Genomic DNA, 19,381 nt, shown 5'->3' with positions numbered 1-19,381 from the left:
TTGACCTGATTTTTCCATATCTGGGCCCATTCATTTTAATTTTCTCTAATATCATCAATCAGCCATTTTCAATCCACTGCAGGATGAAGGCCTCTCCAGCAACTTTCCAGTTCCTTCTGTTTTGAGCACTGGCCATCCATTTACTACTCAAAAACTCATGAATTTCATCTATTCATCTCCGCCTTTGTCTTCCAGGTTTTCTTCTAGCTCCTCTTGGGTACCATTCTGTTATTTTCTTAGTCCATCTGTCATCATGTCTTCGAGCTATGTGTCCTGCCCAATACCATTTTAGTTCTTTAGTTTTGATAAGAATGTCCTTTACTTGAGTTTGCTGCCTAATCCATGTGTTTCTCTTCTTATCTAACAGTCTGATTCCCAATATAATTCGTTCCATTCTTCGCTGTGTATTTCTTAGCTTCTCTTCCATTCTTTTGGTGAGTGCCCAAGTTTCACTTCCATAAGTCATGGTGGGGAATATACATTGATTCATTATTTTATGTTTCAGACAAACTGGGATATTGCTCTTCAGTATGTGACTATATTTCCTGAATGCTATCCATCCAAAATTTATTCTTCTCTTTCTCTAATAATGAGTGGACTAAAATCAGTATGTGGGACTATCATCGTACTGTTTGGCAGTTCGATACTGACTTAGCTGCATTGTCTGCTTTTTCATTGCCTTCTATTCAACAGTGTCCTGGGATCCAGCAGAAAGTTATTTTAGAGTGTTTCTTTTGACAGAGGTTGATTAGAAAGCCAATTTCTTGTAGGTGAGGATGATGAGAATGTTGTTTATCCTGTATGGCTGAGATAGCACTGAGCGGATTGGACTATATTAGGACAGAGAGTGACGACTGTGGATATATTTCACTTAATGCAAGCTGGATAGCATATAGTTCTGCAGAAAGTATGCTGCACTCAACTGGAAGGAATTTTGAGATTACAGAGATTAGATGCGAAGGGAATACGGCTGTTGCCCCTACTAGGCACCTGCAAGGTGATCTGACTGAGGTGTATAAGGCCTTGAATGGGTTGAGCATGCTGAATTCTGATGGGATTCTTCCACTTGTTCAGATTACGAACCTAAGGGAGCATAAATTCAAATTGAGGAAAGACAGATATAGAATAGATGTGCGGAAATTTTCCTTTAGCCAGCGGGTGGTTAATTGCTGTAACAAACTTCCATCTGTCGTTGTGGAAGTTGATAGGTTAAATAAATTTAAGGAGGAACTGGACAAACATTTAAAGTGAATTGTTTTGTAAATTTTTTTTTTTTTGGCTGATGCTATTACTACTGCTACTACACGTGATTCAGACTTAGACCCATCTGTATGGACTATGAGTTTCCCAGTGTGTTCCAAAGTATAGTTGGCATGTAACTGTCTGATAATATGGTAGAATGGTATTTTTTGACAACTGAGCAAAGTATAGATCAATGTCTATCCCATGGAGGCAAAGGCATATTTCTACTTTCCACAATTTTATTGAGGTCGATTTTCCACTTCTGTATTACCTTCTTGAAGACGTATCCCAGCAGACCTAGATTAATTAGGCTTGGATTCGTAGAGTGTTGGCCAAAGAGGATCGTTGAGGTATACCAAACAGGGGTGAGTTGGAAATCTTATTTTGGCAGTGCATTGCCAGAGTAGGCATTGTCTTATAAGATAAAGTGGAGGGTTATGTGCGTCTATGTACAAGCTCTGTACTGGCAAGGTTCTGTAGATCACAGGACACTGTGTTGGATAGAGTTCAGAGACTGTAAGATGCTGTTTTTACCCAAAGCATATACTATAGCTCCATAATCTAATCATGACCGGATTAGAGCATGATATAAATTCAGCACTGCGGGCCTGTCAGCACGCCAAGAAGTTGAGGATACTGCCGCGAAGGATATTTATTTCTGAAGGCACGTAGTTTGCAGGTTGGTTATATGCTTATGAAAATTAACTTTTGTGCCTAAAATCAAACCCAATATGGAGTTGGTCATCGATATTTCTCTACCTTTCAGTTTTAATACAGGTTCCAGATGCGGCGATTGTAATTTACAGAAGTGTATTGCTACTGTTTTCCCCTCAGTTAATTGATAGCCATTACATTCTGTCCAAGTTTTGGTTATCGCTAACTGTTTGGTTACTGTCTTTCAATGGTAGCCATGTTTGATGACTGACAGGAAATAGCAAGATTGTCTGCATACATGTAGGTTTCCACCATAGTTGTGATGTCTCGAGTAATGCTACTGGTACGTAATAAAAAGTGTGGCACTTAAAATCGATTCCTGAGGTACTCTTCTTCTTGCGTGTGAATTTGGGACAGCTCATTCTGGAATGGAATTTACTTGAAAGGTCCTGAGATGAAGAAAATTCTGAATGAATCTAGGCAGGTTACCTCTCAGTCCAAGGTATTGGAGGATTCCATATCTCCAGGTTGTGTCAAATGCTTTGGTAATAACAAAAGTTATTAGCATTAGAAGAGGCATACAATACAAGACAGCAAGTTTATTCAGCATCAGGCAAAAAAAAAAAAAAAAAAAAAAACCACCTCCCATTACACCCCTCCATTTGTTCGAGATGCCTGTCCAGATCAGCCTTAAATTTATTTAGGCTATCAACTTCCACAACAAAGGATGAGAGCCTGTTCCACCAATCAACTAACCGCTGGCTAAAGGCAAATTTCTGTACATCTATTCTACAACTGTCTTTCCTCAATTTGAAACTGTGCTCCCTAAGGTTCTTAATCTGAGCAAGAATCCCTTCAGCATTGAGCTTGCTCAACCCATTCAAGGCCTTATACACCTCAATCAGATCCCCTCACAGGTGCCTACTCTCCAGGTGCTGCAATTTGCAACTTAAGCCTTTCTTGGTAAGAGCACCCCTTTGTTTCTCTCACCAATCTTGTTGCCCTTCTTTGTACTTGTTCTAGCAACTCTACATCCTTCCTAAAATGAGGCCTCCAAACTGTACACAGTACTCTAGGAATGACCTGACCATTGCCTTGTATAATGGAATAATCACCTCCCTGTCCCTGCTAGCATAATTCCTATATATCATTGACAATACTCCATGACCTGCCCTGGCAACCAGTCTGCACTGCTCAGCAAACTTCACATTTGACTGCACAATTACCCTCAGGTCTTTTTCACTTTCCACTTCTGAGTGTCGTACCATACAGTTGGTATGTTTATTTTCGGTTATTGCTATCCGTATGCCGTACTTTACATTTGTCAATGTTAAACTTCAGTTGCCACTTCTCAGCCCATTTACCCAATTTATCTAGATCCAGTTGGAGTAGCATACTGTCGTTAACAGCCCTGTCAACCTTTGTATCATCTGTAAACTTGGACATTAAACCTGATGTACCTTCATCAATATCATTAATAAATATACAAAACAACAATGGGCCCAACATGGAACCCTGGGGAACTCCACTAATAACATTTGTCCACGAAGAACAGTGTCCACTGATTACCACTCTCTGCCATCTCCTATTCAACCATCCCTTTATCCATTGTAGCAATTTACCCTTAATGCCATACATCTACAATTTGTACAGCAGTCTTCCATGTGCAACAGTATCAAAAGCTTTCCTGAAATCCAAGTATATGATATCAAAATTATTTTTGTCATTCGGTTCCTTTGTGACCACATCATAGTATCCAATCAAATTAGTCAGATAAGACCACCCTTTAAGAAACCCATGCTGTGTCTTAACTATTGCTGCAGTCTTGTCTAGATGGTCCTGCAATGCTTCTTTAACCAGAGATTCCATTATTTTCCCCAGAACACAAATTTAACTAACAGGTCTGCAATTACTTGTGTCACCTTTTGAACCCCCTTTGTGAATTGGTGATACATTTCCACATCTCCAGTCCATGGGGACCTCCCCTGAGTCCAAGGAGGCTCTCATAATTATGGCTAAGGGTTTGCTTACCTCCTTTGCTGCCTCCTTTAATATAACTTGTTAGATCCCATCCACCCCAGGTGCCTTTTTTATGTTTAACTTCAACAATTTCTCCTCAGTTATTACAAAATCACTTAGCTCCCTCTTAGAGTTTGATAAACTTCTGGCACACCCCTCATTGAATAACTCCTCATGTGTAAATGTAGATGCAAAATACTCATTCAGTTTATCAGCTACCTGAGCATGGTCATCAATCGTCAACCCATCTATGTTAAGTGGTCTAATTGACTCATCCCTTTCCTTCTAGAGTTTACACAAGTAAAGAACTCTTTGCTTCCTTTGCCAAAAATTTCTCGAAATCTGCCTTCGCCTGCCTAACCTCCGTTGTGACTTGATTACAGACTAGTATATATCTGCCATAGGTTTCTGTGTCACCTGATACTTTATATGCATCCCATACATTTTTATTCTCCGCCACGAGATTCATGATTCTGGGCATGGTCAACCTAAGATCACTAAGTATTCCATGCTGCCAGGCGGTATCAAAAGCCTTCTCTGTATCTATTGAAACCATTACTAGATGTTCATGTTTGACAAAAGCATTACGAATGTCAAATTCAGCCTTACCCTAAGATCCAAGCATGACTTATTTTAACGAAAGCCATACTGACTATGGCTCATTAGCTGTTCCGACTCAATGATTCGGACGAGTCTTCTGTGGATAATTTTCTCAAGGATTTTACTGAGGCAGCTTGAGAGAGATATGGGTCTATAGCTATAGGGGTTGGATGGATCTTTTCCAGGATTCAGGAATGCCAAAACTGTAGAGTGATGCCAAGAAGCTGGAAAATCATTTTCTAAAAATATATAATTGTAAAAGACCAGGAGGAGGGGCAAAGCTTTGTAATCAAGATGTTGTAGCATGACATAATAAATCCCATCTGGCACAGCAGCACCATTGTGGGCTGCTCTAATGACATGTAACAGTTCAGAATATTGCAGAGGTTTGTTATAAGGGAGAAGGCAAACAGTTTGAAAATTAATAGCATGCTTTTCTTTAGTATTTTTAATTCGTTGGAATGAGGTAGTATAGGCTGATGTTGCCGAGATTTCTGCAAAAGTATTAGCTATATCTACGGGATTAGATAGATCTTGCCCATTCCAGGAGAGGATTAGAGAAGGTACGGTAGGAAATTTACCAGACAACTGTCTAATTTGTTTTCCATATTATTTTGGGATCAGTGTTTCTGTGAAAACTGGATGCAAAACGGGTCCAGGATTCTTTCTTGGCTTGCTTTTGTATGAAGCATGCTTTTGCCCTTAATTTCTTATAGTTAATGAGATTGACTGTGCTCAGACATTGCCGAAACAAATTCCAGGTTTTATTTTTTGCTCTCTTTGCTTTGGTGCATTTCTCATTCCACCAGTAATTATGCTTTCGGCCTGGCAGATTTGATAATGGTATTGTGTCTTTAGTCACATTTAGAAGATGTGACCTGATGTAATCTGTCACATTATCAATATGCTGGAGGCAGATTTTTTCCTCATCAAGGGTGATTGATGACTGAAATTTTGCTCAGTCTGCTTTGATAAATTTCCATTTTCTGCAGGGTCGAGTTGAAGGAGTCTGTGCTCTCAAAAAGTTGCATACTATTGGAAAGTGGTCACTGCCCATGGGATAATTTATTACATACCACTCTATGGTCATGACCACAACTGGTGAACAAATTGAGAGATCTATTGCTGAGGTGTCCTGTTGGGAGCTGTAAGTGTGTCGGTATATAAATCTCACTATACTCAATACTCAGTATTGAGTATAGTGAGATTTAGTGCCTCTAAAAACCTTTCAATTAGGCTACACCATCTATCTAATTTAGGAGAACCCCATAAGGGGTTGTGCCCATTAAAGTCCCCTAATATACAGAGAGGTGGAGGTATCTGTATAAAGAGGTCTTCAAGATCTTTTAAAAAGAGTGTGTACGGTTTGGTGGTAGGTAGATTGAGATAAGTGTTATTGCACTATGAAGAGTTATACGAACAGTAACTGCTGCTATTTCAGCTTGAACTGGGATATGTTTAGTTCGGATTTTTTTGGTGACTTAGGCTTAGAAAACTTGTACCCACCGGCCTGCAAATTATAGTGTATCATTTATTTTATAACAACACTATATATACTTAAGTTCACGCTAAGGTGACATGTAAATTCAGCTCAGGGTCCCACTATAGGAATAGGTTTGCGATTCTGGGCTTACCCGAGCTACAACATATATCTTGCATCGTCTTTAAGATGTCCTACACTCTCTGTTCTTATTTCTCCAAAATTAAGGTAATCCGAGGATGTAGGAGAAACTACTTATTTGTACTACTATATTTTCACCTTCACAGAGTTCAGGTTCTATTATTCCTACTCTATTAGTTTTTATTCATCTTACTATCTGCATGTTTCTCTTTGTGTTAACTTAATTTTAATTAATTAATTATTTATTTTTACCATATCCATCACATATGGGTCACCACATGTATATTAACTCACTAGAAGGATTGATATTTCTTTCACGACGACTTGTTACTATATTATGTCCTACATATGATAGATATGCCTTCTACTTTACGTTTATTCTTATTTTAATTATTAAATTACGTTCTCTGTCGGGTCAACGATGTTCAATACGTGCTTGCATTAATACTTTATATTATCTTTCTTTATATTATATTATGATTCTAAAAATTTTTTAACTACCTTCAATTGGTTTAGATTCAAATTACTAAATCTCTAAATTTATATATCTTAGCAGATATTGATCATTACAGAAACAGAGAACTCCTTGTCATTTTTTGCTTTCAGTATAGGTGGTTGACCCCAGCTGAAGTCACCTAGATTGTGGGTAGATAGCAATAAGTTTTATGTATATATTTTAATTTTTTTGTATATATATATATATATTTATATATACAAACCTTACTTTATCCCTTGCATTTCTTTAAATCTATCTTGGTATTGTCTTCAATATTATACAACATTTTATATATATATATATATTTACATATAAAAAACAGTTATCACCTTACCTCCCACAATTTCATTATATCTTGAAAGCTGAAATCTCTTTTGAATAAAATTAATATCCATCGGAAACAAAAATACATATGGCCAGAATCATGACTTGCTGAAATAAAAAAATATAATAATAAATAACAAAGTCAAATGAAAATTTTCAGTTTGTACATAGGCTGGTTAAGTTCAAACCAAAATATTATTCAACATTTCCATTTTCTTGAGTTTAAAAATCTTTCCCTTTTAGATTTCTTTCTTAGTTTTTTCTCATTATTTCAATACAGGAAAATTCAATTCTAGAAAATTTATAACTTTGTATTTTCATCAAAAAATAAACAACACAACAAAAATGCATTTTTATGTATACACAAGAACATAGAATTCTAACTCTACTATGCGAAAGGCTAATGTTTTCATATATTTCGGAATCTGTTTTTGCACAGTTCACAATTACTTTCTGAAGTTAAGGCAATTTTAATTGATCTGCAGTACATTCTTGATTAATATACTCAAACCATAGCTCATGTATGGGGTGCTCCTACAAGCATTCTGAAGATGGCTGCATATATACTACCCTACCATTAATATTTGGTACCTATATATAGTCGGTCCTCGTATAACACGTGTTTACATTACACGAATTCGATCACACACAATTTATAAATAGGGGTACGTTATCTTATATAACACGAACCGAATTCCCTTATGCACGATTCGCCTTTGTGTTTACAAGAGATGGCAGTCGAACGCGGAATCACCCCAACTGAATGCAACACGATAGGAATGAAGAAGATTCTGAAAATGTATTTATGTGTTTTATATCAGTGAAGGGGAAACACATTTCACCATAATAACGTAAAAACCAACACAATTCCAGCTATCGATATAATCGCAAATGCAATTAGATGGAGTTTACTACCAGTTTATAACAGATTCCACTAGCAGAAACGCAACTGGAAATTGTTTTTGTTTTATGGTAGCAACCCCCAGAAATGTGCTTTAGTAAAATGTGAGGTGTTAATAGTGTATCTCGGCCTTTACGGTGTTGTTTATTCAGTTGCTACATGCGCGCAGCTTCCTCGTTTTGTAATTGTGCTTTATTCCCTAAAAATTAGTAAAATACTTAAAAGGTGTGAAAAGGAAGCGTCCTGGCGAAGACACTGCAGATTCAGAGAGAGAAAAAAAAAGCAATATCGATAAACAGAGGCGGACTGGGTCAAAAATTCTTACCCGGGAAAATTTATAGTGGCCTCATACTACGGTGTATGGCCAAAATCACACCGGCCTCCGGCCCACCAGGATTTCCCGGGTAAGGCTTATGGCCAGTCCGCTTCTGTCGATAGAGAAAAAATATGAAATTGTGAAACGCTTTTAGCGAAATGAAAGACCATGTGATATTGCATGTGCAACAGACCTAATTGAGGCAACGCCGAGAATTACAAAGAATGCGGAGAAAATAAAAACAACTTTCATAGCAGGAACAACTCAAAGTGTAATTAAAATCCATCAGATTAAGGCACAAAGAATTGGAAGAGATGGAACGATAGAATTTTGATTTTCTATCGTTCTTATTAATATACTATCAAATAATAGTAAAGATTTTCATTAGAAAATCAAACAAAAAACAAGTTTGCTTACGATAGAAGCAAAAGCATTAGCAATATTTTATTACGTAATAGTCGTAATAAAATATGTAAGCATTTTATTGCGACTTACGTATTATAAAATACGTAAGTATAAATAATTTATAATGCGTAAGTATAAATATAAATTTATACTTACGTATTATAAAATACGTAAGTATTTTATTACGACTATTTTATTTAATATAATAAATTTTTTACGAATAAAATACGTATTTTATTCGTAAAAAATACTTTTTTAGTATTAAAAATACTAAAAATACTTTATTATAATGTTATTTTTTATTACGTATTTTAATCGTTATAAAATACTTACGTATTTTATAACGATTAAAATTACCCGATTATTTATTGTGTTTGGTAATGTTTTGGTTCCAAATGTGTGTTCAATCTTGGGTGGTCGGCACCTAACCCCACTTTTCCCATAGGGCCTGTTGTTTATATTGCACGATTTTGCATTGCACGAGGGTTTCTAGGAACACAACTATCGTGCTATACGAGGACAGACTGTATCTACAAATAACCGTTATTCAGAGGAAAACTAATAACATTAAATACTGTTCAGTGGGATAAAGTGATGATGTTACCAACAACTAATAATAAATGGGAAGCATTCAGGTAAGTAATTGCATAAAAAGCCTAGTAGAAGCCATTAGGACTTTTATACTGATCAACATATCTTGTTCAAGTCTTAGACTTAAATGGATGTCATATGAACTGATAAGACTTGTGGCAGAGAAAAAAAAAATATATATATAGGATGCATATAAATTATTATTACGACAGAAGCTCTTTCTATAGTAAATAGTCTGCAATCAAGTCACAAAGGAGGTTAGGCAAGCTAAAGCAGATTACAAGAAGTCTCTGGCAAAGAAAAGCAAGAAACTTCTTCACTTATGCAAATACTAATAGGAAGGGGATGAATCACATTTGTACAGTAGATATGACTGGTTTAACTGTTGATGATCCTGCTCAGGTTTCTGACAAACAGAATAGGCATTTTGTGCAAATGTATCCCCAATTCACAAAGGTAGATCAATGACTGACATGAGTAATTACATGCCCATTAGCTTGACTTCTGCTTCAGGGTAAATGATGGAGTTGCAGGCTAAAGAGATAATGTAGGACCACCTGAACAGGAATGCAGTTATAATGCAGAACATAGCATGGATTTATTAGGGGGTTATCTTGTCTGACATATCTGACTGGACACTATAATGTACATTAACAAAGGAACTGGATGTAATAAATTATTTTGATATCATATACTTAGATTTCAGAAAAGCTTTTGATACTGTTGCATATAAAAGACTGCTGTACAAATTGGAACAGTGTGGCATTAAGGAATAAAGGGTGGGAGAAGATAAAGAGTTGTTATCAATGGGTACTACCCTTCATAGACTCATGTTATTAGCTGAGTCCCTGCCCAGGTTCAGAGATAAGCCCAATTTTGTTTTCTATATTTATTAATGAAGGCATATCAGGCTTAATGTCTAAGTTTGCAGGTGATATAAAGGTTGGCAGGGTGGTTAATGATAGTAATGACAGTATGCTACTGCAACAAGATCAAGTAAAATTAAGGCAGGTGGGCTGAGAAGTGGCAATCAAAGTTTAACCTTAGCAAATGTAATGCACTGACATGAGTAGCAGTAATTCCAGATTAACGTACTGACTGTGTGGTATCATACTTAGAGCAGAGAAAGAAAAAGATTTGGGAGCAATTCTGCCATCAGATATATAATTCTCTGAGCAATGCAGACAGGCTGTCAGGACAGCTCATGGAGTTTTGTCAATGATATACATGAATTTTTTTCCAGGAGATAAGAGCATAATTATACTGATGTATAAGGTAGCGGTAAAACCACATCTTGAATACTGCATACAGTTCCGTAATGGCTGGTATGTTTGTCTTCAGTTGTCAAAATAGAAAAAAAAAAAAAAAAAAAATGCCTGCCATCTGCCCTCATGCACTGAGGACAGATGGCAGGCATTTACCTGATGGTATAACAGATGACAACCTATTAGACTTTTCGCCCTAAATCCCACATGTATTAGACTATACTCCACTTGGCAGCTCCCATATGAAATTAATTCACAACTAGGTTGTCAAGGAGGGATGTGGATCTTCTGCTGGAACAGGTGCATAGAAGAGCAACAAAATTAGTGAACAGAATAAAAGGGCGCTCTTACTAGGAAATGCTTCAGTTCTGCAAATTATAGCATCTGGAAACTCAACAGTTGTGAGGAGATCTAATTGAATTGATTAAGGCTTTAAATGGATTGTGTAAGCTCAATGCTGATGGAAACCTTATTCTTGCTCAGAGACTATACACATGAGGGGTGATAAATTCAAATTGAGGAAGGTTGGCTGCAGGACAGATGTGTAGAAGTTTGCCTTCAGTGAGTGGTTAATTTATTGTTGGGGCAAACTTATAGATGTGGGTAGTTGAACTAATTAAAGGAAGAGCTAAATAAACTCTTAAATGGAATGGGTGACATGGAAAGTGTCCCCCCCCCAGCTAATCTCTCTACACTTGCAAAAACAGGTACAGGATTTCTTCTTTGCTTGCCTTTGTATGGAACATGAATTTATCTTTGACTTCTTGTAATTAATCAGATTGGCTGTGGTTGGATATTGCCAAAACAAATTCCAGGCTTTATTTTTTGCTTTTGTGCATTCATAATTCCACCAATAATTATAATGCTTTTGGTCAGGAGGATTTGACAGTGGTATTGTGTCTTTGGCCACATTTAGGAGATGCGACGTGATGTAATCTGTCACATTATCAATAGGCTGGAGACAGATTTTTTCCTCATCGAAGGAGATTGATGACTGAAATTTTACCCAGTTTACTTGGACAAATTTCCATTTGCTGCAGGGTTCAGATAGAGGACTCTGTGCTATCAACATTCTGCATACAATTGGGAAGTGATCACTGCCCATAGGATCATTTATAACATACCACTCTATGGCCGGGACCAGTACTGGAGAACAAATGGAGAGATCTACTGCTGAAGCATGTCCAGTTGGGAGCTGAACGTGAGTGTGTGCACCAGTACTGAGTATGGCAAGGTTTAGTATCTCTAAAAAGCTTTCAATGAGTCGACCCCATCTATCTAATTTAGGAGCACCCCCCATAAGGGGTGGTGCCTGTTAAAGTCTCCTAATATACAAAGAGGTGGAAGTATCTGTATGAAGAAGCCTTAAAGATCTTTTAAAGAGTAAGTATAGTTTAGCTGTAAGTAGATTGAGACTAATGTTATTACTATGTGGAGAATTATATGAACAGCAACAGCTTCTATTTCAGCTTGAAGTGGGATATGTTTAGTTGGGATCTTTGAATTTACCAAGATTGCTACACCACCATGAGCAGCATTTGCTGTATTACAATCTCTTTGATAAAGGCAATAGTGCTTTATCAAAGGAGAAATTTGTGAGGTTATGTAAGTTTCCTGAAGACAAAGGGCAACTGGAGAATATCTTTTAATTAGATCATGGATACCATCTGTGTTGCAACAAAGACCTCTGCAGTTCCATTGTAAAATACAAGGCATTATTTGTGTTTAATTGATGGAGCTGTATCTGACAGCTTTTTGAAGGTGACTGGATTATGATATTCCGATTTTGGTTTATTTTTTTTGGAGAAAACTGGCCCACTAGTGTCCATTTCCTCTTCAGCATAGATTTCTAAAACAGGATCTTCCTGTACAGATGTGTCATCTGTGTCCATGGTTGTGTCTTGAATATTTTTCATTACATTTGAGTTTGTAATATGAGGTGTGGTAACACTCATTGGAGGAGGAGATGCTGCTGATATTGTGAGAGAAGTATTATTTGCCTAGTCAGAGCACTTGGATTGTTGCTTACGTACATGTTGTTGTTGCTCAGAAAGGACATTTCTAGCCCAATCAGAAATTGATTTGTTAGTGGGAACTGTGACATCAGTTTGAGTGGAGACTGTGATACTTTTTACAGCATTGGCATAGGTCATATTTTTGGCTTTAGTATGTGCAACTAGTTTTCTCGCTTTTGGATAACTGACTTTGTTCTCAACTTTGTATTTTACTATTTTTTTTCTCAGGTTTCCATTTTTCACAAGTTTTGGAATATGCGGGATGGTCACCTTTGCAGTTTGGGCACGTCACTTTTGTAGTCATACAGTCACTTCATATGTAATCTGAGGATCCACAATTGGGGCAGACTGAAACTCCTCTGCATACAGTTTGTGAGAGGCCATACTTTTGGCATTTTATAACATCTTAAAAGACTGGGAATGTAAGGGCTGATGCAGCAAAGTAAATAATCTGCTTTTACAGAGGAGGGTAAGTTGGGTGTATTGAAGAATAATTTCCTGATTGTTCATGCAACCTTCCTGAACAACCAGGAAGGTTGTTCCAGGAAACGGCAGTTGAATGAATAAACGAGGAAGATGAAAAGTTGGTTCTGCGAGTTTGAAGTTGGACAGTAAATGGATGTTGGCTGGTGGTGGCACGTGTTCAGACTGTTTTGAAAGAGAGAGAGTGGGAATAATACAAGCCAATTCAGAAGAACAGTGCCCATGGAAGTACCTGTAGAAAAGGCATGCAGCAGAAATAGTACATCTATGAGACAGCGAGTGGAGAGACTGTTAGAGAGGAGCAATTAATTAACCTAAGTGCCCTCTTCTGAATAGAATCTAGAAACCTGAGAGAGGTTTTGGGGGCACCGCCCCAGATGTGGGAACAATATTCCATGGTAGGGCAGATTTGCAATTTGTACAGAGTGAACAGTTGTTTGGAAGAAAAGTAACGCCGAGAGCAAAAGAGAAAACCAAGTTTTTTAGATGCAGAGGAAGCAATATTTGTAATGTGCTTGTGTACCACACCTTGAGTACTGTATACAGGAGAGATTAGAAGTCAGGGAAATCCCCAAAAGAGATATATCATTTTGCCTAGAAATTGGAGTGTCACCAAAGATACACATAGGAGCAGAAGAATCCTTTTTGCGATATATAAGACAAGACTGAGATTTAGAAGGATTGAAATCAACTAAGTTGTCTTTGCCCCACTGGAGAATTACCTGGAGATCCGCATTTAATAAATTGGTAGCAGATATTTGAGAAGTTGAAGCTGACTGAGCAGGGCAAGGTTTCTCAAAATGGAAATTGGAATGCAATGTGCTATCATCAGCAAAACTATGGATAGGATTTCCAGTCAATGGAAGAAGGTCATTAATATACAAGCGGAAAAGAGTGAGGGAAAGAACTGAACCTTGGGGGACACCGGCATTAGTGGAGAATTCAGAAAACCATCTACCATCACCCTCAGTGAGCGTTCAGAGAGAAAACTGGATAACCAATTACAAAAAAACAGTTGGCAAACCATCTAAACAAGATGGAAGCTTGTTTAGAAGACCTTTATGCCAAACACGATCAAAAGCCTTTGAGATGTCAAGAGCAACTGCTTGTGTTTCACGGAACTTTTCCATTGAATTTCTCCATAAATGGGTAACATAAGCCAGAATATCACCAGTGGATTGACACTAATGGAATCCATACTGGCAATCTTTGATCAGACTGAACGTTTCAAGATAGTTTAAGAGTTGCCAGTTAATTGATTTCTTCATTACTTTAGAAAGAGTAGAAGTAATTGAAATGGGATGATAATTGGATGGAAGGGATTTGTCATCCTTTTTTTAGGAACTGGCTGGATATGAGCTAATTTCCAAGCAGAAGGAAAAACACCTTAGGAATAAGAAAGTGAAAAAAGGCGGCAAAGAACAGGAGTAAGTTCAGAAGCACAGGTTTTGAGAACAAGTGGAGAAATACCATCAGGACCTGGAGCTTTCTTAGCATCAAGATTCGTCAAAATCCTTCTGACATCCTTTTGACGGAAGACCTAAGGAGTCGCTGAATGGAGCATGTTGGGAGGTGTTTTACCAAGATCATTAATACATGAGTTGGAAGAAAAATTGGATGCTTGCAGGTCAGCTTTATCCTTGGCCAAAGTGACAACAGAACCATCTGGTTTTGACAGCTGTTGAGTTCTTATTTGACTTATAAATGGATGTGGAGGGTGAAAATTGCCTTGGAGGGCTGTCACTGCACTCAAAGAATCTGTATAGATTATAGTCTTTGGAGTAAAATCATGAGCAAGTAAGGTCAAACCCATTTTTAATGGCACAGAGTTCTGCAGTGAAAACGCTGCATTCTTGTGGTAATGAAACAGACTGTTGACATTGGTAGCACCACAGCAACTCCCACGGCTGTGTCACTTTTGAAGCTGTCAGTATAAATTTGCAGAGTGTCTGCATGTAGTTTCTGAATGGTTTGATTGTTCGGGGAGTGTTTCCCCCAACATACTAATGATATTAAGAGTAGGAGACCGGCAGAATTACTTAACAAGTACAGGTCACTGTTGAAAAAAAGCCGTGAAGTAGGGTTGAATTTGAAAGTGACTGAAATTCTGCCCAGACACGATAGGAGGGTGTATATGAAAGAGAGCCTTGTCGATCAATTCGGCCATGGAAAGATTGTGCAAGGCTCAAGGGGTAGAATTTTTTTCAGCCTGGACTGTACTTGTTAACAGGAGAGAGTGCTTCTACAGGGATGAAATACACTTAAATAGAAAGGGTGCAAGAATATTTGCTGATGCTATCGAGGCAGTGTTAGGTGGGTCGGAAAACTGCTAGCTTGGGGGGGGAAGTTTGTTTGTTTGGTTGGTTTTATTGGCGCATTAGCTACTAAGGCTATAATGCGCCAAATGGGGGGGGAGACAATAGATTAACAGTAGCCACTGGCAGAGGTGAAAGAGATTCTTGCACTGCTTCTATTGGAATGAGCAGAAGCCTGAACAACAAGATGCAGGATATTTCAGAGACTGCTGGAAGTCATTGCGGTACAAGTAAACACATGGGTTGTGTTAGGGTAGCTAAGAATAGAAACAGGTGCATATATACTTGCGTGTACACCAATGCTAGGAGTTTAGTAAAGAAATTTGATGAATTTCAGATATTGCTCAAAACATCAAAGGCAAATATTGTTGGGATATCAGAGACCTGGTGTCACACAGATATAAGGAATGCAGAACTGGAATTTGGGGAGTACGTCTACAGAAAGGATAGACAGGATAGGAAGGGAGGAGGGGTCATGCTATTAGTTAAGAAACACATAAAATCCAAGGAAGTGAAGCCAGTCGACATCGATGGACAGGGCAGTGTCGAGTCAGCTTGGTGTGACATAAGCATAGGTAAATCAAAATTGAGAGTAGGAGTGTGCTATAGGCCTAATGACTGTGATGAGTATAATAAGATATACAGGGAAATAGAATGGGCCAGTAAATCAGAGAGTCTTATAATGGGGGATTTTAATTTCCCAGATATTGACTGGAATTTGTGGGTTGGTCACTCACACACTAGCAAGGCTTTTGTGGATTTATTGGATGATTGTTTTCTGCACCAGCATGTTCGGGAGGCAACTAGAGGGAGTAATACTCTTGATCTGATTATCAGTAGTGATTCTTCATGCATTAAGAATCTGCAGATAAAGGAACCACTAGGTGGCAGTGATCACAGTGTGCTGAAGTGGGATTTATTCAAGGAGGTAACTACCATCAGAGGTAAAGGGAAGGGTTTTTGCTTTCGTAAAGGCAACTATGATGGTCTGAGACAGTATTTAAATTCTATACAGTGGGACCAACTGATGATGTTACCAACAGCAAATTCAAAATGGGAAGCATTCAAGGAACTAATCTTGGAAGCTACCAGGCTTTATATACCAACCAAGAAATATTGTTCAAGGTTCAGGCCTAAATGGTTGTCAAATGAACTAATGAGACATATGGCAGAGAAGAAAAATCATGGGATACATACAAATTAATGGGTGACATGGAAGCCTATGATAGATATAAGTTGGTCTGTAACCAAGTCACAAAGGAGATTAGGCAGGCAAAGGCAGATTATGAGAAATCCTTGGCAAAGGATGCAAAGAAAAACAGAAAAGAGTTCTTTACCTATTTAAACTCAAGAAGGAAAGGGATGAATCAGATTGGTCAACTGGATTTTGATGGTTCAACAGCAGTTGAGGATCCTGCTCAGGTGGCTAACAATCTAAACGAGTATTTTGCATCTACATTCACACATGAGGAGTTATTCAGGAAGGGGAATGTCGTAGGTGCAGTAAACGTTGGCAGAGAGCTAGATGATTTTCTAATAACTGAGAGGAAAGTGGAGGAGAAATTGTTGAAGATAAACATAAAAAAGGCACCCGGGGTGGATGGGATCTATCCAGTTATATTAAAGGAGGCAGCAAAGGAAGTAAGCAAACCCCTAGCCATAATTATGAGAGCTTCTTTGGACTCAGGGGAGGTACCCATAGACTGGAGATGTGCAAATATAACCCCAATTCACAAAGGAGGATCAAAGGCTGACAAGTAATTATAGACCTATTAGTTGAACTTCGGTTCCAGGAAAATTAATGGAGGCACTGGTTAAAGAAGCACTGCAGGATCATCTAGACAAGAATTCAGTTATAGCTCAGACACAGCATGGTTTTGTTAAGGGGAGGTCTTGTCTGACCAATTTGATTGGATACTATGATGTAGTCACAAAAGAACTGGATGCAGGGAATAACTTTGATATTATATATTTGGATCTTAGAAAGGCTTTTGATACTGTTGCGCATGGAAGACTGCTGTTCAAATTGGAGCAGTGTGGCATTGGAGGCAAATTGCTGCTATGGATAAAGGGATGGTTGAGTGGCAGAAGACAGAGAGTGGTAATCAATGGACACTGCTCAACGTGGACTAATGTTATTAGCGGAGTTCCTCAGGGTTCAGTGTTGGGTCCATTGTTGTTTTCTGTATTTATAAATGATATTGATGGTACATCAAGCTTAATGTCCAAGTTTGCAGACGATACAAAGGTTGGCAGGGTTGTTAAGGACACTACTGATGCTATGCTGCTGCAACAGGATCTGGAAAGGTTGAGCAGATGGGCTGAGAGGTGGCAAATGAAGTTTAACATTGACAAATGTAAAGTACTACATATGGGAAACAGTAACACTAGATCAACGTATCAACTCTGTGGTACTACGCTGACAGTGGTAGAGAATGAAAAGGACCTGGGGGTAATTGTGCAGGCAGATATGAAGTTCTCTGAGCAGTGCAGACGAGCTGCAAGAGTAGTTCATAGTGTCTTGTCAATGACATACAGGAATTTTTCTAGCAGGGATAGGGATGTGATTATTCCCTTGTATAAGGCAATGGTTAGGCCACATCTTGAGTACTGTATACAGGTCTGGAGGCCTCATTTCAAGAAGGATGTAGAGCTGCTGGAACGGGTACAGAGAAGGGCAACAAGATTAGTGAATGGAACAAAGGGTTGCTCTTACGAAGAAAGGCTTAGGTTTTGCAAATTACAGAGTCTGGAGACTAGGCACTGGCGAGGTGATCTGATAGAGGTGTATAAGGCTTTGAATGGCTTGAGTATGCTCAATGCCGATGGGATTCTTCCTCTTGCTCAGAATAATCACCTGAGAGGGCATAAATTCAAATTGAGGAAGGACGGATGTCGGATAGATGTGCGGAAATTTGCCTTTAGCCAGCGGGCAGTTGGTTTGTGGAATAGACTTCCATCACTTGTTGTTGAAGTTGATAGCCTAAACAAATTTAAGTCTCAGCTGGACAGGTATTTCGAACGAACGGAGGGGTGAAATGGGAGTAGTGGTTGTGTGTTTTTTTTTTTTTTTTGGCTGATGCTGAATAAGCTTGCTTTTTTGCATCATATGCCTCTACTAATGCTAACGTTGGAAGTAGTCCTCACATGAAGGTAAACACGCTTTCCATGGAGATTGTACAATGTCTTGATGCAAATTGGTCAACTGCATATTCCACTGCTGAATCGGACGGATTCCTGTAGGTTTGTTTTCAAGAGGCTTATTTCTTAAAAGGTTTACCCACTGAGGATTATAGAGGTACGACCAGATAGGATGAGATGAAAGGCTATATATTTTAACCGCATAATTGAGGAGCAGCATCTTTCTCTGAAGGTGGAGTGGGGGTTCATTGGCGTCTATATATAACTTTGGACTGGCGAAGTCCTGAACATCCTAAGAGTAATCCTGAGTGCAATATGTTGTTTGTTATTTGGTTTTCAGGAGCTGTTGTTGTTGTTATTTGGTTTTTAGGAGCATTAGCAACTAAAGCCATATTGCTCCGGGGATATGCGGTGGTCATTCCCTGACCTTTCCACATCCTCCGTATTTGGTGGTCACGGGCTCGAACCTGGTCTAATCAAGAAGCATATGCTATGCACTGCCGCTCCTGCCCACCTGGCCATGGAGGCACCTTTTTAGGAGCATTAGCAACTAAGGCCATATTGCTCCGTACTATGTTGTATTGTGATGAGACAGGCTAACAGATTCTTTTGGGCAGAGTCATAAACAGGGGCACCATAGTCTAATTAAGATCTGATCTATACTCTACTCCACTTAAAGTCATAGATGAAATGACTTTAAGTATGTTCAGCTTTTTTATACAGACAGTTTGTGTTTGTAGTATGTGTTTCTGGAATGTCAGTTTAGTGTCAAGGGTTATGCCCAAGAATCGGATATTGCTGGTAATCGGTATTGGTTGATTTCCCAGTGATAATTCAGGTTCTGGATGTAGTTGGCGTTTTTTACAAAAGTGAATGGCTGCAGTTTTGGTTGCCGACAGACGATAACCATTACGTGAAGTCCATGACACTTTTTTGTTTATTGCAAGCTGCAGATGTCATTCAATGGAACGCATATTCTGTGAATGGCAAGAT

At 38.4% G+C, this 19,381-nt stretch overlaps 1 protein-coding gene across 1 annotated transcript in view; it reads right to left on the bottom strand.

The window, feature by feature from the left end:
- The window catches only part of Tbc1d15-17 (TBC1 domain family member 15/17), a 331,818-nt gene that overhangs the window by 17,055 nt on the left and 295,382 nt on the right, over positions 1 to 19,381 (bottom strand). The window contains exon 13 of the mRNA XM_090389001.1: positions 6,967 to 7,064. Within this exon, the coding sequence (XP_090245127.1) occupies positions 6,967 to 7,064 (98 nt within the window). The remainder of the gene's footprint in view (positions 1 to 6,966; positions 7,065 to 19,381) is intronic.

The sequence above is a fragment of the Mastigoproctus giganteus genome, chromosome 14 (assembly GCF_048544385.1).
Source record: "Mastigoproctus giganteus isolate SK-2022 chromosome 14, ASM4854438v1, whole genome shotgun sequence".
In the NCBI taxonomy this organism is placed as follows: Eukaryota; Metazoa; Arthropoda; class Arachnida; order Uropygi; family Thelyphonidae; genus Mastigoproctus; species Mastigoproctus giganteus.
Note: the sequence above shows the minus strand (reverse complement) of the source record. Positions and strands in the feature narration are given on the sequence as shown.